At 37.4% G+C, this 27168-nt stretch overlaps 1 protein-coding gene and 1 pseudogene across 1 annotated transcript; one reads left to right on the top strand and one right to left on the bottom strand.

Moving 5' to 3' along the window:
- Positions 1 to 11244: 11244 nt before the first annotated feature.
- On the top strand, positions 11245 to 13865 carry LOC107952511 (receptor-like protein kinase THESEUS 1; annotated as a pseudogene).
- A 183-nt stretch (positions 13866 to 14048) lies between these two features.
- Positions 14049 to 15439, bottom strand: LOC107952510 (uncharacterized). Its single transcript, XM_016887758.2, has 2 exons — positions 15298 to 15439; positions 14049 to 14776 (listed from the first exon to the last, which is right to left on the bottom strand). The coding sequence occupies exons 1-2, from the start codon at positions 15437 to 15439 to the stop codon at positions 14049 to 14051; spliced, it is 870 nt and encodes a 289-aa protein (XP_016743247.2).
- Between the last annotated feature and the right edge of the window lie 11729 nt (positions 15440 to 27168).

The raw sequence follows: 27168 nt of genomic DNA, 5'->3' as shown, positions 1-27168 counted from the left end.
GTTAGAGAAGAGAAAGGAGAGGAGAAAGCTCTTGAGTGTTCGGTCATTTGGGGAAGAAAATTGAAGGTAAGTTCATGGTAGTTGGCTTCTATCTTGATGTTCATGAGTTCTTCTTGATTCTACCTTAACTCTTGAAGCATATTTTGGTTTTTAGTTGTGTTGTGAGCATTTAGTCATGAATTAAAATGAAGGAAATGGTTGTTGTTTCATGTTCTTTTGATGAAAAAAATAGAAGATAGGTGAAGTTGAGCCAAACAAATGAGCATGCATGTGCCTTAGATGTTAAAGGGAAAAAAATCGGCTAACATGTTGTGCTTTAAAATGATGAAATGGAGATTATACTTAAGTAAAATCATAGATATATGATGATTGATTGGTGATATACATGTTTAAATAACAAGCATGCAAGTTAGGTGTGAAAGAGTGATTTGGTAATAAATCTGCTTGGGACAGCAGCAGTAACGTGACTTTGAAAAATCACCATAAATTGTGGGAGATGAATTAGAAGCTTAATAAATTATGTAATTAAATCTTATTGAGTCTAGTTTCTAATTAAATAAACAAGAACATATTTTGAATTCTGTACAATGAGAAATTTGATTCGTAATGAAGAGTGGTCAGATTAGTCAAACAGTGAAACATGGGAAACTTTGAGAAAAATCTGGTATTTATTGGATAAACCAAAAATTCTGAAAATTTTATGGATAGAAGATATATGAGTCTATTTTCAGGGAAAATTAACGGAACTTGATTTGGAGTTTCGTAGCTCCAGTTATAAATAATTTAGTGACTGTTGCTCAGGAAGACATCTTGCAGTGAAATTATGATTATGTGGTAAACATTGACAAAAATTTGTTAATGAGTTACTTATTGTTTTCTTATAAGCTTACTATGATCTGTAGGTGTGGTTGGCCGAATATTGTAAGGGGTTAATATGTAGTTCGTATTTGAATAGTTAGATTAATGTGTTAGTAATCCAATTGTAGGAAGTTTGTGTGTGGATCTCGTCAGCATATCGTCGCAAACAGGTGTGTAACTAACATCCTCTTTCTTAGTCTAGATCGGCAAAAGTCGAAAAGCCGAAATGCCGAAAACCGGTATTTTATAGATTTGCGAGTGTGAGAATGCTCGTGAGGTAAATCGATTAATGTTTTTGGTAAGCTGGAAAATTTAGACTGCAAAGTGCATGATTTCTGTGCCATCGATATTTTTGGGCTTAATGGGCCAAAATTGGAATGATGGGCCAACGGGCCCAATTCGGTAAGAACCCTCGGTATGTGATTCTGTTAGTACGTGAAAAGTAGGAATATGCATGAAAAACCCTAAAATAGATAAATAACTGAAATACCTTTAAAAGTGGAAAATTTACAGTTTTACCCCTAGTAGATAAATTACTGAAATACCCATAGGGTTAAATTGACCTAAATGCATGTTTGACTGTTGTTATTTACTGCATGCCATGTTGTTATTATCTGATGCATGGGATTGGGATATTGACGGAGGAAGTACTGAAAGTGGCTTGTCCACATACTGGAGGCTTTGCCTCAATTTACTGCTCGTCGCCGCGAGGAGGGTGACGCACCTAACGTCATAACTGGTACGTTTTTTATTTCTAGCATGCCGTATACTGCCTTGGTGGATGTTGGATCTACTCATTCCTATGTTGCATGTGCCATATCTGGGTCGTTGGGTGTGCACTCTGAGGAGATTGTGAGTGGGGTATCTGTACTAAGTCCTTTGGGTCACTCGGTTAGGGTAGACAAACTGTATAGGGATGTACCTTTGGAAACTCAAGGTAAGATTTTCCCTGGAGATCTGATGGAGTTACCGTTCGGAGAGTTTGATCTCATTTTGGGAATGGACTGGCTTGTTAAGCATAAAGCGACTCTGGATTGTGCTGCTAAACGAATGGTGTTAAGGACCACAAAGGATGAGGAGGTTATGGTGATAGGTGAGCGAAGGGATTATTTGTCCAATGTGGTGTCGGCATTAAGAGCCGAAAAGTGGATTCGGAAAGGTTGTGAGGTTTATTTGGCATTTGTAAGTCAGTCAGAAGAGGAGGGACTGACAGTGGATAAGGTTAGGACCGTAAAAGAGTTCCAAGATGTTTTTCCGAAGGAGCTTCCAAGATTGCCTCCGAATCGAGAAGTTGAGTTTGGAATAGATTTGTTGCCTGGAACGGCACCTGTGTCCATTGCACCGTATAAGATGGCACCGAAGGAGTTAGTGGAGTTAAAGGCTCAAATTCAAGAGTGATTGGATAGGGGCTTCATTAGGCCAAGCGTGTCTCCATGGGGAGCACCGGTGCTATTCGTGAAAAAGAAGGATGGTACGATGCGGATGTACATTGATTATCGCCAGTTGAACAAACTGACGATTAAGAATAAGTATCCACTGCCAAGGATTGATGATCTGTTCGACCAGCTTAGAGGAGCTTCAATATTTTCCAAGATTGACCTTCGATCTGGATACCATCAGTTAAGGGTAAAGGAAGTGGATATTCATAAGACAGCATTCAGGACTCGATATGGTCATTACGAGTTCCTGGTTATGCCGTTTGGGTTGACGAACGCACCTGCCGCTTTCATGGATCTAATGAATCGAGTGTTCCAACCTTACTTGGACCGATTCGTGGTTGTTTTCATCGATGATATTCTGGTATACTCGGAAACCGAGGAGAAACATGAGGAGCATCTACGTATTGTGCTGCAAGTGCTGAGAGAGAAGGAACTGTATGCAAAGTTTAGTAAGTGTAAATTTTGGTTGCGAGAAGTGGCTTTTCTAGGTCATGTGGTTTCTGCTGAAGGAATTAGAGTGGATCCTCGAAAAGTTGAGGCAGTTCTGGGATGGAAGCCACCAAAATCAGTATCGAAAATTCGAAGTTTTCTGGGTTTGGCAGGCTATTATCGAAGGTTCGTAAAAGGATTTTCTCTGATTGCTGCACCATTGATGAAACTGTTAAGAAAAGGGGTAGCATTTGTCTGGACTGAGAGTCAGCAAAAAGCTTTTGACCATTTGAAAAAGGTATTGACTGAAGCACCAGTGTTAATTCAACCGGAGTCTGGGAAGGGCTTCACTGTGTACAGCGATGCGTCACATGTGGGGTTGGGATGTGTATTGATGCAAGAGGGTAAGGTGGTCGCTTATGCTTCGCGGCAGCTTAAGTCTCATGAAGCGAACTACCCTACGCATGACTTAGAGCTAGCAGCAATGATCTTCGCGTTGAAAATCTGGAGACATTACTTATATGGAGAAAAGTGTATCATATACACGGACCATAAGAACCTAAAGTATCTGTTAACTCAGAAGGAGTTAAACCTTATGCAACGAAGATGGGTAGAGTTGCTTAAGGATTACGACTGTTCGATTGAGTACCACCCAGGTAAGGCTAACGTGATGGCTGATGCGTTGAGTCGAAGGGTTGTTTCTGATTTGAGAGCCTTGTTTGCACGTTTGAGTCTGTTTGATGATGGAAGTCTGTTAGCAGAATTGCAAGTGAGGCCTATTTGGACTGAACAGATTAAAGAAAAATAGTTGAAGGATAACTCGTTGGTTCTTCGATTTCAGCAAGTTGAGAAGGGTGAGAATGAGGATTTTGGACTGAATACTGAAGGAGTTTTATGTTTCCGAGGAAGAATTTGTGTTCCGAAGGACTCTGACTTGAGACAGTCAATATTGAAGGAAGCTCATGGGGGACTTTGTGCCATGCATCCTGGAGGGAATAAGTTGTATCACGACTTGCGAGAACTGTATTGGTGGCCTGGGCTTAAACGAGAAGTAACGGAGTTCGTGGGGAAATGTCTGACATGCCAGTAAGTGAAAGCTGAACATCAATTTCCTTCTGGATTACTGCAACCGGTGAAAATTCCATTGTGGAAGTGGGAGAGAGTCACTATGGACTTTGTGAGTGGGCTACTTTTGACACCCACCAAGAAAGATTCTGTGTGGGTAATGGTGGATAGGTTAACAAAATCTGCCCATTTCATACCAGTTCATACTGATTACTCCCTGCAAAAGTTGGCTAGGTTGTATGTGGCAGAGATAGTACGACTACATGGAGTGCCAGTGTCGATTATTTCCGACCGAGACCCTAGGTTTACGTCTCAGTTCTGGAAGAAGTTGCAGGAGGCATTGGGTACACGTTTGGATTTCAGTACTGCCTTTCACCCACAGACAGATGGACAGTCGGAGAGGGTTATTCAGATTTTGGAGGATATGTTAAGGGGTTGTATCATCGATTTTCGTGGGAGTTGGGAGGGCTACTTTCCATTGGCGGAGTTTGCATACAGTAACAACTACCAAGCAAGTATTCAGATGGCTCCATATGAGGCACTTTATGGGCAGAGATGTCGTACGCCTACATGTTGGACAGAGTTGGGTGAACGACAAGTGCTTGAACCGGAGTTGGTGGCAGATACTGAAAGTAAGGTTAAGTTGATAAGAGATCGATTAAAGGAGGCATCTGATAGATAGAAGTCGTATGCGGATCTAAAGCGCAAAGAGATAGAGTTCGCAGTTGGGGATATGGTTTTCTTAAAGGTTTCACCTTGGAAGAAGATCTTGAGATTCGGCAAGAAAGGTAAATTGAGTTCGCGGTTTATAGGGCCTTATCGGGTTCTTAGGCGGGTAGGGCCAGTAGCGTATCAGTTAGAGTTACCACCAGAGTTAGACAGAATCCATGACGTCTTTCTTGTGTCTATGTTAAGACGATATCGATCGGATCCCTCACATGTTGTGCCAGTGGAGGAGATTGAAGTAAGGACTGATTTGACCTTTGAGGAAGAACCCATACAAATTTTAGATCGAGAGGTTAAAGTTCTAAGAAGGAAGTCAGTTCCGTTGGTAAAAGTACTGTGGCGTAATCATGGAAGGGAAGAAGCTACTTGGAAATCAGAAGAGACTATGCGTCAATAATACCCTCAACTATTTGGATCAGGTAAATTTCGAGGCCAAAATTTCTTTAAGGGGGTAGAGTTGTAACACCCCAATTTTCGGGAATTCTGTGAATGTTGGCAAAATTTCATGCTTTAATTTTGTCATTTGTGAGTGAAATTATGAAATAGGACCTATGTGAAAATGTTTGAAAATGCTATAGGCTAAATTGAAGTGACCAAATAAATAGGAGTGCAAAATAGGAGGATTTGCATAACAAACCTCCCATTTTACATGAAGTGGCCAGCCATCATGTTGTTGTAGACAAAATGTACACTTGATATCCAAAATTTATGGTACAAATTAATACAAATTGATAATAGGTTAGGTAAATGTTCCATGATAATGGGTTAGGTAAATGTTTCATGATAATGGGTTAGGTAAATGTTTCATGATAAGAATTTCATGTCTTTTGTATTAAAGAATTAAATGGATGAAATATGAAGTTTTATTAAAAGAAAAAGGGGTGAAAAGAACAAAGTTTTGTCCATCTTTGTTCATCATAGCTGAAAGTTAGAGAAGAGAAAGGAGAGGAGAAAGCTCTTGAGTGTTCGGTCACTTGGGGAAGAAAATTGAAGGTAAGTTCATGGTAGTTGGCTTCTATCTTGATGTTCATGAGTTCTTCTTGATTCTACCTTAACTCTTGAAGCATATTTTGGTTTTTAGTTGTGTTGTGAGCATTTAGTCATGAATTAAAATGAAGGAAATGGTTGTTGTTTCATGTTCTTTTGATGAAAAAAAATGGAAGATAGGTGAAGTTGAGCCAAACAAATGAGCATGCATGTGCCTTAGATGTTAAAGGGAAAAAAATCGGCTAACATGTTGTGCTTTAAAATGATGAAATGGAGATTATACTTAAGTAAAATCATAGATATATGATGATTGATTGGTGATATACATGTTTAAATAACAAGCATGCAAGTTAGGTGTGAAAGAGTGATTTGGTAATAAATCTGCTTGGTACAGCAGCAGTAATGTGACTTTGGAAAATCACCATAAATTGTGGGAGATGAATTAGAAGCTGAATAAATTATGTAATTAAAGCTTATTGAGTCTAGTTTCTAATGAAATAAACAAGAACATATTTTGAATTCTGTACAATGATAAATTTGATTCGTAATGAAGAGTGGTCAGATTAGTCAAACAGTGAAACATAGGAAACTTTGAGAAAAATCTGGTATTTATTGGATAAACCAAAAATTCTGAAAATTTTATGGATAGAAGATATATGAGTCTATTTTCAGGGAAAATTAACGGAACTTGATTTGGAGTTTCGTAGCTCTAGTTATAAATAATTTAGTGACTGTTGCTCAGGAAGACAGCTTGCAGTGAAATTATGATTATGTGGTAAACATTAACAAAAATTTGTTAATGAGTTACTTATTGTTTTCTTATAAGCTTACTATGATCTGTAGGTGTGGTTGGCCGAATATTGTAAGGGGTTAATATGTAGTTCGTATTTGAATAGTTAGATTAATGTGTTAGTAATCCAATTGTAGGCAGTTCGTGTGTGGATCTCGTCAGCATATCGTCGCAAACAGGTGTGTAACTAACATCCTCTTTCTTAGTCTAGATCGGCAAAAGTCGAAAAGCCGAAATGCCGAAAACCGGTATTTTGTAGATTTGCGAGTGTGAGAATGCTCGTGAGGTAAATCGATTAATGTTTTTGGTAAGCTGCAAAATTTAGACTGCAAAGTGCATGATTTCTGTGCCATCGATATTTTTGGGCTTAATGGGCCAAAATTGGAATGATGGGCCAACGGGCCCAATTTGGTAAGAACTCTCGGTATGTGATTCTGTTAGTATGTGAAAAGTAGGAATATGCATGAAAAACCCTAAAATAGATAAATAACTAAAATACCTTTAAAAGTGGAAAATTTACAGTTTTACCCCTTGTAGATAAATTACCGAAATACCCCTAGGGTTAAATTGACCTAAATGCATGTTTGACTGTTGTTATTTACTGCATGCCATGTTGTTATCTGATGCATGGGATTGGGATATTGACGGAGGAAGTACTGAAAGTGGCTTGTCCACATACTGGAGGCTTTGCCTCAATTTACTGTTAACTGAGCAGCAAGGCTGCAACTGTGGAGTGTTGGGCTGGGTGGGTTGAGCTATTCCCCACATAGAGTGTATGGCTGGTACGGGTGGAGTGTAGTGGTTGGTGGATTGAGTAGTCTCCCCAAATGGGCTTGCATATGTTTATTGATGTTGCATGTATTTTGAAATGGGCCTATGGGCCATACTGTTATCTGAATAAGGGGCTAAGGCCCAGTTTATTGTAATCTGAAAAGGGCTCTGGCCCAGTATCACTGTTACTTGAATGGGCTTAGGCCCAATAGGCTTGAGCTGACTTGGGCTTTGAATGGGTTTTCCTTACACACTGAGTTTCCCTAAACTCACCCCTTTTATTTTCATCCACGCAGGAAATCCCCAACCATAGTGGGCTTGGAGCTGTGAGGGAATTCGGAGTGGCCACCCGTTCTGAAAGTTTGATTTTCTTCTGGTGAACTGGACATCCTTTTATTTACATTTGAAGTTTTGGGTTTTTAAATGTAATAAGGCCACTTAATTATTTTTAATGGTTTTAATATGTATTACTAAGATAGGTATTACTTATTTTAACTGTTGAAATTGGATAGCTTTAGGGCGCGTTTTCAAAAACAACAGTTGATTTCAAAATAACACGACAACAAGCAAAGCTTCCGCAATGAAAGTATTTTCCAAAATTAATCACTTTTCCTAAAAATGACTTAATCAAATCGGTTTCCTAGAAATATCCATGACGTTAAGGTGTGGCAATGGCGGTATGCATGTCTAGGATTAGATCCGAAGGGAGCTTGGTACTTAAGCAGTCCGATGGACTCACCACCTCTTTTCCGGTTTCCTACCTGGTGCACAGCTTTTAACCTATAATGAAATTATCTTTTAAAACACTAAGTAGGTTTTTCTGGATCAACAATATAAAATGTTTTTAACGCTTCGATGTGGCATGTCGGATCCAGCCATAACGTCTGGGCCGGGTTTGGGGTGTTACAATTTGAACCCAAAACCTCATACACACCACACCAACCCTCAACCACTAAAATAAATTTAATTATTTTTCATAATTATCACAATTAAAACTAAAGAATCTGGATGTGACTACTCTTGGTTTCACTAACTTAATTTCTTCTAACTCGATTTCGAGATGTGACATTCACTAATTTGATAATATTTGAGGACAAGGTTTAACCTTACAATCTTCCTTAATATTTCTACTTAAAATCTTAGATTGCAACCCCCTTAAGGTTTTTACCCAAACCTTAAGACTCAACCCTCTCAAAGAGTAAATACAAAAAGCAAATTAAGAAATAATACTTACAAGATCAGAATGCTTGTCAATTAAATACAAATAAACAAGAATACACTTGAGCTAAAGAATAACAATGAAGGCTCACAAGTGTATACAAGAAAAGTATAAAAGAATTAAGCACTAAAGTTGTATTGATTGATCTTTTGACTTGATGATCTCTCTAGTTGTTGTAGGACCTTTTGAAGATGGTATTTATACCCTCTAATTCTTTTACAATCGTTGTAGTTGTTGGAAATATGAATAGAGCTGTTGGGGATGAAAATACTAGATCATTAAATTCACTTGCAACAAAAGGTAATGATACTTTTTCTACAAGTATCAATACTATTAGCATTTAACGCAAATTTCAGTGATTGTTGGAGCTAAAGATATCGATAGAAATAGACTTTTATCGATACCATATAAAAAATATCGATACTGGATCAATACTTAGTTGAATTGGTTGAAAATAAAATGTCAATTTAGCATCAATTTTAGAATGGATATTGATATTTTGAAAACTATTGATACTTGACCAAAAAGTATCGATACTACTTTTTGGCATGGTGTAATACTGACTTGTTTTAAAACAGTTTTAACTTGATTGAAAATGTGTAACTCAATTGAAACTTTTTAAACTTGATTTTATCATTTTGTCAATTTTGTTCAACTTTAATTTTTATTTAAAAATATTTTAATTTGTTATATCAAAACATATTATCAAATAAAGTTAGGTATAACAATTAGGCTAGAAAATTGGGAGAAATTTGAGAGATTAGGATAGAAAATTAAGAAAAAAAAAGAGTTGAGAGAACAGATAAATGAGATTGAATGAAAAAAATAATAAGTGGAAGGGTTTATATGAGAAAACATTTTAGAGCCGTTAGGAGATTTTTTTATAGATTATAGCCATTAGTCCAACAGTTAGAAAATCAGCGTCCCTGAGTTTCTAACCGTGTTAATATCTATACTTTTTATTTTTATTTTTAAAAAAAGAAGAAATGTTGTGCAGAGCGCGCTTTTGCCACATATCCCTACATTTTGAAAAAATCGGTTTAAATCCTTAAATTTTTTTTTCCAAAACGTCATATATGCCTAATTTTGCCAATTTATATTTGTTTCTAGGGGTGAATTTAGAATTTTTTTAAAGGGATTAAAATTAAATAATAAATTTTTGAGAGATTAAATATAATTATTTTTTAGAAAGATCAAAGTATAATTTTATCTTTTATTATTATTATTATTATTATTATTATTATTATTATTATTATTATTATTATGTCTCACTTCAAATTTTAATTTTAGAAAATTTTAATTATGTTAGAAACAAACAAAATATAGAAGCTTCACGTGACAGGACTTTCATGGACCTTTCTGATATTAAATTAGCAAAACTTGTGTAAAATAATTATTATTATTACAAGACGAAGTCAAGAATTTTATTTTAGAATATCTAAATGAAATTAATATTTCGAAATAATTTTTTTACTAAAATAGTTTGGAGTTGAATTGTTACGTTTTTAAGACTAAAAAAACCACTTAATTACGAGACTTTAAAAAAATTAAATTTAATGAGAATTAAAAATAGGCATAATGCTCTTTTTAATGAAAAGAAAATAATGTTAAATTTAATTTTTAGTGTTTATATATTTTTTTATTAATTTGGTTCTTATTCTTTATTTGAGTTAAAGTTGGTATTGAATCATTTAAAAATAGTCGAATTTAATCACTTACTTTTCAAAAAGAGTCAAATTATTTTTTTTAATGGAATATGGGCTAAAACACAAATTAATGTTTTTTAATGGAATATTGGCTAAAACATTAACTTTTTAGACATGACAATCCACGTATATTTCATGTTAATTTTTTTTACGATTTTTTTTATAATTTTTTGAATTTTGAATATTTTTATAATTTTAAATTATGTGTTGAAATGAAATAAAATAAATAATACCATATTAGCATGAAATATACATTTTATTGTTATGTGAGTTGTCATGCCAACATCGTTAAAAAAATAATGATTTAATCAACATTTAGTTAAAAAGAAAAAGGGTAAACTATACTCAAGCTTATTCTAAAATAGGATTTGTTCTATTTTGGTCACTCTAAATTCTATTTCTCAAATTAGTCACTCTAATTAAAATAATTATTAAAATTAGTCACTAATAATTAAAAATCTCGTTAATCCACTAATGAATTGCTAATGTAGCACATTAGCCAATTCAACGACAAGCGACACTTTTTTTTTTTGACATTTAACTTGAGAGATCTCTCTAAAATTATGGTAAACTATACTAATAGTCACTCAACTATTAGTAAATTTTATTTTTTTCATCCAACTAGGAAAAGTTACAAAATGATCACTCAAGTATTAGTAAAATTTTCTTTTACTCATCTAACTATGAAAAATTACAAAATGGACACTCAAACTATTCAATTTTATCTTTTTTTTTTCACCCCCACTATCTTGGATTTTTTGGTATTTTTATTTTTACGTTAGCTAACTGGTGACCAATAAAACCAAAATCGAATAATTGAGTAACAATTTTGTAACCTTTCAATTATTGAGTGACCCAAAATGAAATTTACCCAAAAAAAATTATATCATAAACGGGGTCCAATGCTTGTGAGGCCAATGAATACTCTGAAAATTCAAACCTCTTTCAGTGTACAGAGTAAAAGAGAGAGACATAACAAACAGCTGGATTTTGATGGGAAGTGATACATTTTTTCCCAGGCTGAAAATTCAAAGACACATTAAATACAATTACTTAATTTTCTTTCATTAGAACTGTTGGGTCCTTTTAGTTTTTCTCTCTAAAAGTCAGTTTAGCCAATACGAGTGGAAAAGTAGTTGATTTTATATACAGCTGCTGCACTTGTTCCTACCAGGGAATAGCTGGTTTGTTTCTCTTTTTGGCTTCATTTTTGAGGTATGGCCATTGAAGAAGGTTTTGATCTTTTGTAGTCATTCTGCATTAGGGTTCTAGTTAGGGGTTGAATTATTAGTATTTTAAGGTTCAAATTTTGATGGGAATTTGGGGTTTCTTTATATGTTAGTTTATTGAGAACTTTGGGGTTTATTGTTGAAGATGAATGTAGGGAAGTGGCTATCTTTGGTTTTAGCTGTTATTTTGTTTGAATTTTTGGGTTATAGAAGAATACAGGCATCATTCACTCCTACTGATAACTACTTAATTGTTTGTGGTTCTTCACAAAATGTCACATTTCAAGGTAGAACTTTTGTTCCTGATTTTCTTCATTCTTCAATTTCCTTAAAGACCAAAAGAAGTTATTATGTTGCTAGCTCTAATTCCAGTGTTCCATCTTCTATATTTCGATCTGCTCGGATTTTTTCCAGCATTGCTTCATACGAGTTCGATATCAAACAACGAGGCCGGCATTGGGTCCGGCTATACTTTTTTCCTGTTGCAGTTCCAAAATCGGGACATAACTTGATATCTGCTCCAATAACAGTTGTCACTGATGGTTTCGTGTTGTTGAACAACTTCACTTTCGAGAACTATAATGGTTCTTTTTTGTTCAAGGAGTTTGCAATCAATGTGACTTCTGCTACCTTGACGCTTACGTTTGTTCCTTGGAATGATTCAGTTTCGTTTGTTAATGCGATCGAAGTTGTGTCCATCCCGGATTCAGTCTTGCCTGACTAGGCATTAGGTCTAAATCCATCTACTCCTATTAGTGGTCTTTCGGAGCTTGGGATGGAAACTGTTTATCGGTTAAACTTGGGAGGGCCGTTAATTAGTGCTCAGAATGATACACTTGGAAGAACATGGGAGAATGATTCGAAATATCTCCGTGTAAATGGTTCTTCTCTGAATGTTTCGATTGATCCAGCTTCCATCAAATATACTGATTCCATTACAGAGGAAACAGCACCGAATTGGGTCTATGCTATTGCTGAAACCATGGGTGATGCAAATGTATCTAAATGAACTTCAATGTAACTTGGGTCTTCCCTGTCAATCCGAACTTCAGGTACTTCGTCCGGGCACATTTTTGTGATATCTTAAGTCAGTCTCTCTATGCTTTGGTTTTTAATCTGTACATAAATGATGATATTGCTGCTGCAAGTCTTGAACTATCGACGTTGACGAACAATCTAAACGTGCCTTACTATATGGACTTCATCTCCAGTTCCTTAGCGGGATCTGATACTTTGACTGTTAGTATCGGTCCGGATTCAGTGACGGATATCACTAATGCAACACTGAGCGGGTTGGAAATTATGAAAATAAGCAATGAAGCTGGTAGCCTCGATGGGATTTCTTCTGTAAAGAATCTCCTTCTGCTATCATCTTCGAAGAAGAACAAGATATGGATAATAATTGGTTCTCTTGTTGGAGCTGTAATTGCAGTGGCATTCATCGGATTCTTTTGTTGTTGCCTATTGATGTGGAAGTCTAAAACTAATCATCAAGGACATCCCTTACATGGAAACTCTCAAACAATGACCAAAATGTCAATGGCATCAAAAAGGAGTGGAACAGCAAGCTGCATCTCATCGGCTTCCTTGAGTTTCGGTCGATTCTTCACCTTCCAAGAAATGCTTGATGCTACCAACAAATTTGATAAGAGTCTACTTCTAGGAGTTGGTGGTTTTGGAAGGGTCTATAGAGGTATGCTTGAAGATGGGACTAATTATGCTGTCAAAAGAGGTAACTCAAGATCCGAACAAGGCCTTGCTGAATTTATGACTGAAATTGAAATGGTATCTAAAATTCGTCACCGTCACATTATTTCTCTTATTGGCTACTGTGATGAAAGATCGGAAATGATTCTTGTTTACGAGTATATGGCTAATGGACCCCTTAGAAGCCATCTTTATGGAACAAATTTTCCATCTCTAACATGGAAGCAACGACTTGAAATATGCATTGGAGCTGCTAGAGGACTTCATTACCTCCACACATTTGCAGCCCGAAGCATTATTCACCGGGATGTGAAGACAACAAACATTCTCTTGGATGAGAATTTCGTAGCCAAAGTATCAGATTTCAGTCTCTCTAAAACAGGTCCAGCTTTAGATCAGACACATGTGAGTACTGCTGTTAAGGGTAGCTTTGGCTACCTCGATCCCGAATACTTTAGAAGACAGCAACTCACTGAGAAGTCTGATGTGTATTCATTTGGGGTGGTTCTGATGGAAGTTCTCTGTGCTAGGCCGGCTTTAAATCCAGTTCTCCCAAGAGAACAAGTTAATATCGCGGAATGGGAAATGAGCTGGCAGAAAAAAGGTATGTTGGATCAAATCATAGATTCTAATCTGGTCGGGAAATTGAATCCGGCTTCTCTTAAGAAGTACGGAGAGACAGCTAAGAAATGCCTAGCTGAGCATGGCACTGATAGACCATTGATAGGAGATGTTTTATGGAACCTCGAGTATGCTCTTCAGCTGGAGGAGACCTCATCAGTGCTAACTGAACCCGATGATAACAGTATGAACCATATCCCGATGATTCGGTTGACACCGCTTGAGTCATTTGATAACAGTGTAACCATGATCAACAGGGGAAATTCTGGCACCGATTGTGATGCCGAAGATTCACTCGTAAATCCTTGTGGACGGTAGATGAATCAGAGGTTTATGTTTATTATTACAATTACAATGTTCCATTATACAACCATCAATGCAAACATAAACAACATAAAAAGTTACATTATATATATATAGTATTAGAATACATGACATTATTGACAGAAGCCATAGCCATAAAAGCTTCTAATCTTTTAACTAATAAAACCCATTATTCCATTATTTCTTGCAAACAATTCCATATCCAGTTGAAGCCCCACGGGTGCAATCAAGAGTTAGATATTCAGTCATAGATGTCATCTGTTGGTTCGAACTATTTTCTGGCGAGTATAAACAAGTTAAGCAATTTGCAGAAAGAAGTTCAGTGGTCCTATACTTATCTTCACCACTAACAACAGGCATTGCTACACCAGAAAGGGCAAAGAACCTAAACTGAACTTCCAAGTGAGCAAAGCAATCATCGGATGGTACTTTGTAGTTATGGATTTTATCATCTTCTTTTGTCACAGGAACCACATTCACCATAATCTCTGCACTATCTTTCAATGTTACAATCACACTGTTCTTATTTGTAACTCTTTCGACCTTCACATCTTTTTCAGGTGAATACCAACTGGACAAAGCCCCTTCTGGGACAATTAAATCCTCCCCATTGTAACTAAACTTTAAATGGTCCACTTCATTGTTCCATGTTGTAGCTTTGATGGCTTCAAGGGAGAAAGAATGAGAGTTGAATAAGATCCCAAGCACTTGAATCCAAGTGAAGTCCCTGGTTCGACCAGCGGGACGATGACCGATGAAGCGACCGTTGATTTGGAGATTGGTCTCGGACACCAAGCTGAAATGCTCATTGCTCTTTCCATGGAAATAAAACACAATGCCATCACCATCAATGAAACGAGGATCGTAACAAGTCGATCCGGGACCATTACAGTCTGGTTTACGATCTAAAATCAAGAACCAAAACCACAAAAAGAGAAATTAATTGAACATTAATTATATTATGTTGATTTAAGTGTAATTGTGACACTGTGGGTGCCAACCCTCGACTGGGCTTTACTGAGGGTAGTTATGACTCTGATCTGGACTTGATATGTATGTCATATGTGATTGGTTGTGACAAGCTTGATACTGAATTTGAGTTATGAGTGTGTGAACATGACTGATTCTGTATTGACTGGCTGAATGTGAATGGTTGTTCTGATTAAATGTCTGGAATTGGTATTCTGAGTTGGGGCATCCGCATACATACATCTGTGTACATACATTTGCATACAAAGCTTTTGGGGTGGGATGTTGAAGAGTAGGGAGATTTACGATTTTGCAGTTTATCTGTAATCTGATAGCCCCTAATACCCAGAGGGTCGTGGGTGGTCCCAATACCCTGAGGGTTGTGGGCATTACTGATAACGGTATAGCGGTTTACCGCCTTGCACCGTATCGCGTGTACATTAGCTACGCTACGTACCAATATCTGATCTGACAGTTATACTGCATGTCTGTACCGTGATCTTTCGCACGAAACCGTACAACTTACTGATAGCCTTAATACCCAAAGGGTCATGGGCAGTCCCAATGCCTTGAAGGCTGAGGATAATATTGATGATCATAGTTGCCGGGCAGCCCAGGATGACGTTCTGTGGTGTATAAGGTTGGATGGGATTTTCGAGGTCCTGTTCGGAATACAGGGATGGGTGGGTCAATTAAATCCCCACAGGATGTGTAGGGTTGGACGGTGATGGTGTGTTGGTTGGATGGGTGGGTTATTTTATAACTCATTTGCACTCATATGCATCTGTGTGATTCTGTGACTACAGTATCTGTTTGACTATTTGACTGAAATATTTGACTGTCTAATTGATTGAGAAGTCTGATTGTATTATTTGACTGAAAGACACTAGTGTCTAAAAGAACCTTGTGTGATAGGCTAAGGCCCAACCGATTCTGATTCTAGAAAAGGGATTAGGCCCAGTTTGTGACTACTGAGAATTACCGTTATTAGGTCTAACAAAGCCATATGACTGTAAAGTTACATATGGTTTGTTTTGTTATAGTCACTCTGTAAGTATGGTCCACTGCTGAACTATTTTCAGGTTTACTGTATCTGTTTCTACTTCGGTAGCTAGTTGGTTTAACCTCACACTAAGCTCGTATAGCCCTCTTCTGTTTCCCCTTTTCAGGTACATTTCAGAATTTTGGATGCTGGGCTCAGTATGCGGAGTACTCATGCAGTATAAATCATTAGTTTGTGATTTCAAATTTTTATTTTGTTACTCAGTTGAAATGTAAAGTTTTAATTCTGTGGTACTATTTTGGCTTTAAGGCTTAATTGTTTTATTATTCCGGTTTTAAATACTTGATATTAACGTTTTCAGAAATTGAATTAGGAGTGATTGGTTTTTGTAAGATTTTATCACGATCACTTTGGTGATCAATGTAGCATTTCGAATTCAGCCTAAACTTCTAGGCTGGGTTTGGGGTGTTACACGGTCAGTCACACGCCCATGTGTGAGCCCGTGTGACACACATGACCAATAGACACGCCCATGTGTCTAGGCCGTGTCAAAACTATAGGGTATACTGCCTTAATTTGAAAGGCTACCCCAGGGGACACTCGACCATGTAGCATGATCGTGTATCACACACGGATGAGACACACGCCCGTATCTCTACCCATGTGGACAAAAATAGGCTATTTGCAAAGCCATTTTGCCACCCTATTATCATAAGCATTCACAAGTATAAATGATCACATTTATAACCCAATTGGCAAACATTTCATAACCATTTCATAAACAATATATATCAATACCTCACTTGCACATTTTTATTGCATCGTTCCTTGCCAAAACATATCATATTATAACACTAAGATTCAACCAAAACATAGTACGAAAATAAGCCAAATCACATGGCTTAACTTAACTTAAACACAAAAGCATAACTTCCAAGTGACCATAATTATACCATTTAAACTAGCCTATACATGCTATATTTACATATCCACAAGTTCAAAAGTACCAAACTGAAATTTGATAGTGTGATGTGCAACTCCGACTGTCTGAAACGAGTGAGCTAACGAACCTCTATAAAACATAGAAAAAGAAACAAAGTAAGCTTTATAGCTTAGTAAGCCCGTATAATTCAGAATTAAACTTACCAAAACAAAGTAATTTAATAAGGTAAATTCAATTCAAATTTCCCAATGCCTATCACAAGCATTTATCAACAAGTTAGTCACATATATATAAATACATGTAATCATTCATTATCCAATTCTCAATACTAAATACAATGTACCATATCAACATTTCATTTTAAAACATATATTCAATAACGATACTCATTGGTATAAACCATATTTATGCCCGTTGAATCTATTAGAACTTCATAGGATACTCAAGTGATAAACATCAGTAATCTGTCAATTCATCATCATTTATGCTCTTTCAAGCCATGATCGGTAAGCTCTTTTTCAAGCTGAAATAGTAAGCTCTTTTGAGTTGAAACGGTAAGCTCTTTCGAGTTGAAATGGTAAGCTCTTACGAGCTAATATATCGGTAAGCTCTTATGAGCTGATATATCGGTAAGCTCATACGAGCTGTGGTGAGTCCGCAACAAATGCAGGAGCTCAACCAAATCGGTAACCCTGTGACAAGTCACTCGAATCTTATGAATTCATACAGTTCAACCGGGCTCGGTAACAAATATAATATAATCAATAAACACTTGCATTTCAAATTTATCCATTAATCAATCACAATTATGCATATCAAATGTTCACAAACATATAAAAGTTTGATTCTAATTATACGAACTTACCTCGTATTTGTCCGGATAAAAACTATCGGCTATTCGTCGATCTTTCCTTTTCCTCGATCTAAACTCGATCTCGGCTTATCTTGATCTATATTTTACCAAATTCAATACATTCAGCATTCAATCTATTCAATTTAGCCCATAATTCATATTTTTGAAAATTTACATATTTGACCCTATGCTTTTTAATTTTTACAACTTAGTCCTTATCACATAAAATTGCAAATTCATGCAATTTAGTACCAACCCATGCCTAGCCAAATTAACTATGTACTACTAGCAGCCCATATCTTTAATTTAATCACACGTTTAACCACATAATTTTACAATTTACAATTTAATCCTTATTTGACATTTTTGTCAAAAATCACTTTACAAAACATGTAAAACTATCATCAAACTTCCATAATCTATCATTAAACATCAAAGAACTCAAGTATTCATCAATGACACTTTACAAAATCATGAAAAATTTCAAAAATTGAGGTACTGGCTAGCAAGAGTACAAAGCAATGAGCTCAAAAACATAGAAATCATTAAAAATGGAACAAAATTGGACTTACATGCAAGCTAGACATGTTGGCCAAATTTTTTAGCATAAAAATGGCTATTCTTCATGCCTGAATTGGCTAGGGATGAAGATGATGATGATTATTTATATTATTATTATATTATATATGCCCTCTCCATATTTATTTATATTATTACTATCATTATTGTTACTTCTATTATTTTTTATTTCTGACTACTATTATTGTATATATATGTATTATTGTTTGCATTATTATTATTATCACCCCTATTGTTATTACTTTACTTTTGTATTCTAATATATTATTAATATTACTCATATTTTCATTGTTTTTGCTATTACTATTATTATTATATATTAGTGTATATTTTTATGTATATATATATATTTATATATAGTATTGTTTTTTATTACTTTAATTTAATATTTTTATTATATTTGCTTTTTGTATTTCTATATTTATTATTATATAGTAGTGTGTATTTCTATTATATACATATATATTTTTATATATATAGTATTATTATTTACTTCACTTCAATATTATTATTATCATTATATCCAACCCAATAATAATTCTTTCATAAAAGTAATATTCCGTATTTGGTAATTCGAGACAATCGTGCCCTAACTTACTGGGTTTCGATTTTTCTCCTTTAACCTAAATAACAAAATACTCTTTTAAATCGCGACATGAGTTTTGCAAAATGCTTATTCTCGGAGATACGAGGTGTTGTACCCTAACTTACCGGGTATGGCATTTTGTTATCTCGAAATAAGATTTTTGCAAGTAAAGGCAATATTCGGTGTTCGGGAATTCAAGGAAACGTGCCCTAACTTACTGGGTTTCGATTTTCCTCGTTCACCTTAACTAACTGAATAACCTTTTGAAATACACGAATTTTTATATAAAAGGCAAGCTCGCTCTCGAAAATTCAAGATGTCGTGTCCTAACTTACTGGATGTGACATTTTATATTGTGAGACGAGAAGGTCTTTAACATTTGAGCATTTTCTTTACAAAGAGGGATCATATTTTAAATTCTTTCAAGTTTTCAAATTTTCGACACTAAGACACTAATTAATCAACTAGGTACCAATTTTGGGCGTATCGAGGGCTAATCCTTCCTTGTGCGTAACCGACTCCCGAACTCATTTTCTGATTTTCGTAGACCAAAAATTATCGTTTTAGTAAATCTTAACTTTTATTAAAATGATTAATTTAGGGTGATCCGATCACACCTCATCAAAAAAGATTGGTGGCGACTCCCGTTTTCATTTTTAAAATCGATTCCCATTTTCCAAAACTCGATTTGAAAATGGTTTCGACAGCTTGGCGACTTCACTGGGGAGTTTAAGAGAGTCAAGCCACAAGTTGATTAACTTTTGTCTTTTTTTTGAAAATTGAGAATTTAGTTTTGATATACGACCTCTTCATTGCGTTTCACCCGTTTTTCGTACTGTTTTCATCATTTTATTCCTATTTTCTTTAATCGTTTTAAGTTTTTATGCATATATCTTCTCGCATTGCATTGCATGACCGTTGTGGTCACACCCTTAAGTGGGAGTGAGAAACTACGCCTTCGTGAGGTTTTCACCTCCGTGCAGGATAGTGGATCACTTTCGGAATACATCCATACCTATGGTTTCGTGAGATTTTCATCTCCGTGTAGCCATAGGGAAATGTATTCCCCTGAATTGAACTCAATTCAAATGAGCCTATAATGGGTGAAGATCGAGGAATCTGCTGGTTCAGGTACCCTTACTCTAGAACCAAACCACATATAAAGAGACCTAGGAGCCCACACTAGGTAGAGCCACTCCGAATCCCTAGTGGTCACCCGAATTGCTTTATTTGTTATTTATTTATCCTGCACTAACGTGTTTTATTTTTGTTTTGTTTATAATTACATTACATTACATCATCCTAGGAAGGAGGTGTTGATTCATATTTGATTGCTAAATAGAACAGTTTGTCATAAGAAAACATATTTCTTGATAAAGTGGATTATAATACATTGTCTAAATATGGTCCAAGTGAACACATGAAAGAAGACTGATAGCCCGTGAAGAAATACAAGACTTTGCTTCATTGCCTGAAGACAGAAACTGACAAAGACTATTCGAGAGCCGTCACGTCTTGACCTTCTTAAAGGAGCTGACAAGTATCACAGTAATAAGTGAGCAACGAGTCGCAGCCTAGATCGAGCAAAAAAGGAGTTAATATAGACATCTCTTGAAGAATTCGTCAGACTCGACCATAAGATCTGGATATGAAGAGGAAAATAGGTGTCTTCACTTGGAATATGAGAGAAAAGTCGTATATGTAATCCGTTTTATGTAAAGGAATTTGCTTTCTAGAAAAGTTGTTCTAATAAAATTAAATTTAGAATCAATGCCTTTCTTTTTTTTGCATTCATGCATTTGCATTACATTACATCAAAAAAAGAATGTGTTGATTTGAAATTCGATTCCTAAAAAAAATAGTTTGTCATAAGGAAACGAATTTCTTGATAAAGTAGATTATAGTGCGATCGCCTGAATATAGTCCAAGTAAACACGATGAGAGAAAGCTGGTAGTTCACAGAGGAATACATGATGTAATTGCCAGAGATTCAAGCCAACAAAGGCATGACGAGAGAAAGCCGGAAGTCGACGAAGGAATACATGACTTGATTTAATTGCCAATGAAGATTATCCAAGAGCCGGCACTTTTGATGAGTATCATGGAGATAAGCGAGCAAGAGATCGAGGCTCAAATTAAGCAGCAAGGAACTAGTAAAGGCATCTTTTAGAGAATTTACAGGATTCGACCATGAAGAAAAGATCAGCGTTTACTTGGACTATGAAGGGCAATACCGCATATGTAATCTATTTTCATGTAAAGAAATATGTTTTCTAGAAAAGTTATTCTAATGGAATTGAATTCAAGATCAACATCTTCCTTTCTTTTGCATTCATTCCATACATTTGCATTACATTGAAACATTTGCATTAAACTTTCACTAAAGAACCCTGATTAAACAAAATTATTTCAGTTAATCTAGAAACCAACGAGAATCAAGCAATCGAACACAGTCACTATACCCGCCGTAAAACCAAAGCAATGGACCAGAGATTAGAAAGGATAGAACAAATGCAAAGGGATATGCAAGAACAATTACAAGCGCAGATGCAAGAGCAACTAGCTAAGATATAGCAGGATATGAGGAACCATATGTTGGAGTCCCAGAAAAGCATGATGGACCAATTAACTCGTCTATTGGCTGGCGGATTAGAAAAAGGGAAAAGCCCTTTGATCAATGCGGGAGAAGATAATGAAGATCCTACCTACCCTCCGGGTTTTGCCCCAACGGACATTCAGACACAACCTGACATGTACCCAAGAAGGCCATTGGTCACAATTAGGCCCTAACTATTTCAGGCCGGTGTTTCAGCACAGATGAATTATCAGGCCGTCTCGGGCTCTAATCCGGGGGACAACCCAACTAATCCTGTGGTCCTCAATCTTGATGAAGTAACAGAAGTAGAAAAGACAAGGGTAGAACTCCCGAGAGAGCTTGAAGAAAGGTGTAGATGGTTGGAAGAAAAATTTAAAGAAATGGAAAGCACCGACTATCGTGGTGGAATCGATGCTAAGGAATTAAGTTTGGTTCCGGACCTGGTACTCCCTCCCAAGTTCAAAACTCCAGAATTTGAGAAATACAATGGGACTAGCTGTCCCGAAGCTCACATCACTATGTTCTGCAGACGAATGGCAGACCATGCCAACAATGACCAACTATTAATTCACTGCTTCCAAGAAAGTCTGGTTGGGGCCGCTTCTAGATGGTACAACCAACTGAGTCGCGCCCAGATCAGTTCATGGAAAGATTTAGCACAAGCCTTCATGAAGCAGTACGGTCATGTGGCGGACATAGCCCCTGATAGAATCACTTTACAGAATATGGAGAAAAAGCATAATGAGAGCTTTAGGTAGTACGCCCAGCGATGGAGAGAAGTGGCCACATAGGTCCAATCCCCTCTGTTGGAAAAAGAAACCACTATGCTCTTCATCAATACCCTGAAGGCACCTTTTATTAACCACATGCTGGGTAGCGCAACCAAGATTTTTTTGGACATAGTAATGTCTGGAGAAATGATAGAAAATGCCATAAGATGTGGGAAAATAGAGGCTGGGGAAAACGCTAAGAGGTCAGGGCCGAGAAAGAAAGAGCACGAAGTGAATAATGTCAGCTCATATTCAAAATCGATCACCGTAAGCCAACCAAGGTCGACAACTACTGGACAGCAGGGCCCACCCAGACAAGAGCCCAACACAAAACAAAATAGGGAGAAACTTCAATTTACGCCCATTCCAATGACGTACAAGGAGTTATACCAGAGTTTATTTGATGCACATGTCGTGTCTCCTTTCTATCTAAAGCCAATGCAACCTCCATACCCCAAATGGTATGACGCAAATGCCCAATGCGAATACCATGCGGGAGCCACAGGACACTCAATAGAAAACTGTACCACTTTCAAAAAATTGGTTGAGAGACTCATCAACATGGGGATTGTGAAATTTGATGATGCATCCAATACAGAGAATCCATTACCTAACCATGGGGATAAGGGAATAAATGCAATAATCGAGAGTTCGGGGAAAGAAATTAAGATGAATATTGCAAAAGTGAATACCCCGTTGAAAGAAGTATGGAAGAAAATGGTGGAAAGAGGTTTGATAGCACAGAATTCGGGGGTCAGGCCTCGAGAAGCGAAGAATTCTTAAAATTTCTAAAGCACAACGAATATAGTGTCGTAGAACAGTTGCACAAACAACCAGCGCGTATATCGGTACTGCCCTTACTTTTAAGCTCCGAAACCCATCGCAGCGCATTGATAAAGGTGCTGAATGAAATTTATGTTGCTAACGATATCTTTGTAAACAAACTGGACCGCTTAGTCAACAATATAAGTGCCGACAACTTCATATTCTTTAATGACGATGAGGTACCGCTAGGAGGCCGAGGATTAACTAAAGCTTTGCACATCACGACTCGCTGTAAAGAGTACACGTTACCGGGGGTATTGATTGACAATGGGTCTGCACTAAATGTCCTACCCCTATCTACGCTGAGTAGGTTGCCAGTGGATAGTTCCCATATGAAGACATGCCAAAATGTAGTGAGAGCATTTGATGGCACGGAAAGGAAGGTAATGGGGAGAATTGAAGTACCCCTCTTAATCGGGCCGAGCACATACGAGGTAGATTTCTTGGTCATGGACATTAAGCCTTCGTATAATTGCCTATTGGGGAGACCGTGGATACACTCGGCGGGGGCAGTCCCTTCATCGCTGCATCAAAAGTTGAAATTAGTGATCGAAGGTCGGTTAGTAACAATCAATGCTGAAGAGGACATCATCGCGGCAATAACCAGTGATGCCCCATATTTGGAGGCAAATGATGAAGCAATCGAGTGTTCTTTTCGATCTTTGGAGTTTGTGAACGGGACGTTCATCATCGAAGGAAATAAGATTCCAATGCCCAGGTTATCTGAGACTACAAGAATGGGACTACGGCTAACTATTGGAAAAGGGGCTCTACCCGGAAGAGGACTCGGGAGATACCTCCAAGGAAGGATTAATGTACCAATGATGAAGGACAAACAAGACCGTTTTGGGTTAGGGTTTAAGCCGGACATGAAACAAAGAAAGAAAGAACTTGAGAAGAAGCAAGAAAGAAGGAGAGCGCGATTGAGCGGGGGAGAAATCGAATGGGAACCAATGATCTTCCCCCATATATCAAAGACTTTTGTGTCTGGAGGGGTCATTCACTCCGAGCGGAAGACGTCAGGAAAGGAAATCTTGGAAGGAATGATGGAAAGTTTGGACATCAATGCCACATATGAAGAAGGAACCGGGGTAGAGAATTTGTTAGGCATTCGCCCCTATGAGCCGGGAAGTGTTCTGAATAATTGGACTATGGAAGAGATTCCTGTAGTCTTTAGAACTAACTCAGAGTAATGTCCAAAACACACTTATTGCTCTAGGCCTAGGAGTAAGAAGTGTCCTTTTGTGAAATAGGCTTATGTTCGAAATCGTTATTTCAATAAAATGCATCCTTTCGACTTATTCCATGCAAATATTTTTCATTCATGATCATACCATACATATCTTTGTTCTTAGATTCTCTTGTTCTTTGTATCTTCCTTCGTACCTACAACAGGTCTTCAAATATCAATGATGTGAGTGATGTTGCTACTCATTCAGAGTCTCCTTTTGAGCGGGATATGTGTCTAGAAGGATCTTAGGACTTTGAAGATGACGGAGACTGTAACTTATCCCCTGACTTGTTGAGGATGGTGGAACACGAGGAGAAACAGATTCTACCCCACAAAGAGACCGTAGAAGTCGTGAACTTGGGAGATGAACTAGAAAGGAGAGAAGTAAAGATCGGAGCTTGCATCACCACAGAGACAAAGCGGGACCTTATTAAGTTACTCCAAGAGTTCAAGGATGTCTTTGCATGGTCATATCAGGATATGCCTGGGCTAAGTACTGACCTTGTGGTACACAGGCTCCCCATCAAAGAAGAATGCAAGCCAGTTCAGCAAAAGCTTCGAAAGATGCGGCCCAATGTTCTGTTGAAAATAAAAGAGGAGGTCAAGAAGCAATTTGATGCTGGTTTCTTACAAGTAGTTAAGTACTCGGAATGGGTAGCCAACATCGTCCCCGTCCCTAAAAAAGATGGAAAGGTACGGATGTGTATAGACTACAGAGACTTAAACAAGGCCAACCCGAAAGATAATTTCCCGTTGCCTCATATCGACACCTTAGTGGACAACACGACAGGTTACTCACTCTTCTTCTTCATGGATGGTTTCTCGAGGTACAATCAGATCAAGATGCATCCTGAAGACATGAATAAAACCACATTTGTGACCATGTGGGGAACCTTTTGCTATAAAGTAATGCCGTTCGGATTGAAAAATGCGGGAGCAACATATCAGAGAGCCATGGTAACCCTATTTCATGATATGATGTATAAAGAAATTGAAGTCTATGTCGATGACATGATCGCCAAATCTCGGATTGAAGAAGAGCATGTGCAAGTCTTGAGGAAATTATTTTTGAGGTTGAGAAAATTCCAGTTGAAACTCAATCCCGCAAAATGTACCTTCAGAGCTAGGTCAGGTAAACTGCTAGGATTCGTGGTCAGTGGAAAAGGGATTGAGATTGACCCAGATAAAGTCAAAGCCATACAAAAGTTACCTCCACCACGTACTCAGAAGGAAGTTCGAGGATTCCTAGGAAGACTAAATTACATCGCTCGGTTTATTTCACAACTAACCGAGAAATGTGACCCCATATTCCGTCTCCTTAAGAAACACAACCCTGGTGGTTGGGACGAGGAATGCCAGAAGACTTTCGACAAAGTTAAGCAATATTTGTCTAATGCCCCAGTGTTGACACCACCTAATCCAGATAAGCCACTAATACTGTATTTGACGGTATTTGAAAATTCTATGGGATACGTGCTTGTCCAACACGATGAATCGGGAAAGAAAGAAAGAGCGATATATTACCTCCGTAAAAAGTTTACTGAGTGTGAGACGAGATACTCGTTCATTGAAAAGTTGTACTGTGCATTGATCTGGACAACCCGAAGACTGAGACAATACATGTTGTATCACACAACTTGGCTAATCTCTAAAATGGACCCTCTGAAGTACTTGATTGAGTCGACTGCCTTGAACGGGAGAATGGCCCGATGGCAAATTTTACTTTCTGAATTCGATATAGTCTATGTGAACCAGAAGGCCGTAAAAGGGACTGCGATAGCAGATTTCCTAGCCAACAGATCCCTAGAGGACTACGAGCCTCTAAACTTTGACTTCCCAAATGAAGATCTAATGTACGTAGCAACCACTGAAGAAGACCCTCAAGAAGGTCATCCTTGGAAGCTAAACTTTGACGGAGCATCGAATGCCGTGGGCAATGGAATCGGGAAAGTCCTGGTATCCCCGAACGGAGATCATTATCCCTTCACTAGTAAATTAGATTTTGACTGCACGAACAATATGGCTGAATATGAAGCATGCATCATGGGGATACGTGCGGCCATAGAACGTAAAATCAAGATGTTAGAGGTATATAGAGATTCTGCCCTAGTGATTTATCAACTCAAAGATGAATGGGAGATAAGAGACCCCAAATTGATCAATTACCGGAGGTTGATCCTTGAGTTAATTAAAGAGTTTGATAATATTGTCTTCTACTACCTCCCACGAGAAGAAAATTAGATGGCTGACACCCTAGCAACTTTAGCTTCTATGATTAAGGTGAACCAACCAGAAGATGTGAAACCAATCCAAATGAGCATTTAAGAGGCCCCGACTCATTGTTACAACCTCAAAGAAGAAGAGAAAAATGATGATTGCCCTTGGTACCACGATATCGTATGATATGTGAAGAATTGTGAGTACCCCGACCAAGCTACTGAGAACGACAAGAGAACGTTGAGAAGACTGGCCAGTGACTATGTCTTAGATGGGGAGATCCTATACAAAAGAAGGAAGGATCAGGTATTATTAAGATGTGTAGACACCATTGAGGCTAAGAAAATCTTGGAAGAAGTCCACGAGGGCGTATGCTAATGGTTTTACAATGGCCAGGCAAATTATGAGGTTCGGTTATTATTGGTCCACTATGGAAGGAGACTGTATTAACTACGCCAAAAGATGTCATAAGTGCCAAATCTATGGAGACAAGATTAATGTACCTCCCTCATCTCTGCATGTCATGACTTCGCCATGGCCTTTCTCGATGTGGGGCATGGATGTGATTGGGCCAATTTCGCCAAAAGCTTTAAATGGGCATCGTTTCATCTTTGTGGTCATCGATTATTTCACCAAATGGGTGGAGGCCGCTTCATATGCCAATGTCACTAAATCAGCAGTTAGCAAGTTCCTAAAAAAGGAAATCATCTGTCGATATAGAATGC

The sequence above is a fragment of the Gossypium hirsutum genome, chromosome A04, assembly GCF_007990345.1.
Source record: "Gossypium hirsutum isolate 1008001.06 chromosome A04, Gossypium_hirsutum_v2.1, whole genome shotgun sequence".
Classification (NCBI taxonomy): domain Eukaryota; kingdom Viridiplantae; phylum Streptophyta; class Magnoliopsida; order Malvales; family Malvaceae; genus Gossypium; species Gossypium hirsutum.
This window is presented reverse-complemented; position numbering and strand designations above follow the sequence as displayed.

Excerpts from the sequence above, each read along its gene's own strand:
- LOC107952510 (XM_016887758.2), bottom strand. The coding sequence starts at position 15,439 with ATGATCATCAATATTATCCTCAGCCTTCAAGGCATTGGGACTGCCCAT. Across the intron at positions 14,777-15,297 it reads AACTGTCAGATCAGATATTG|ATCGTAAACCAGACTGTAAT; the intron begins GTACGTAGCGTA and ends TCTTGATTTTAG.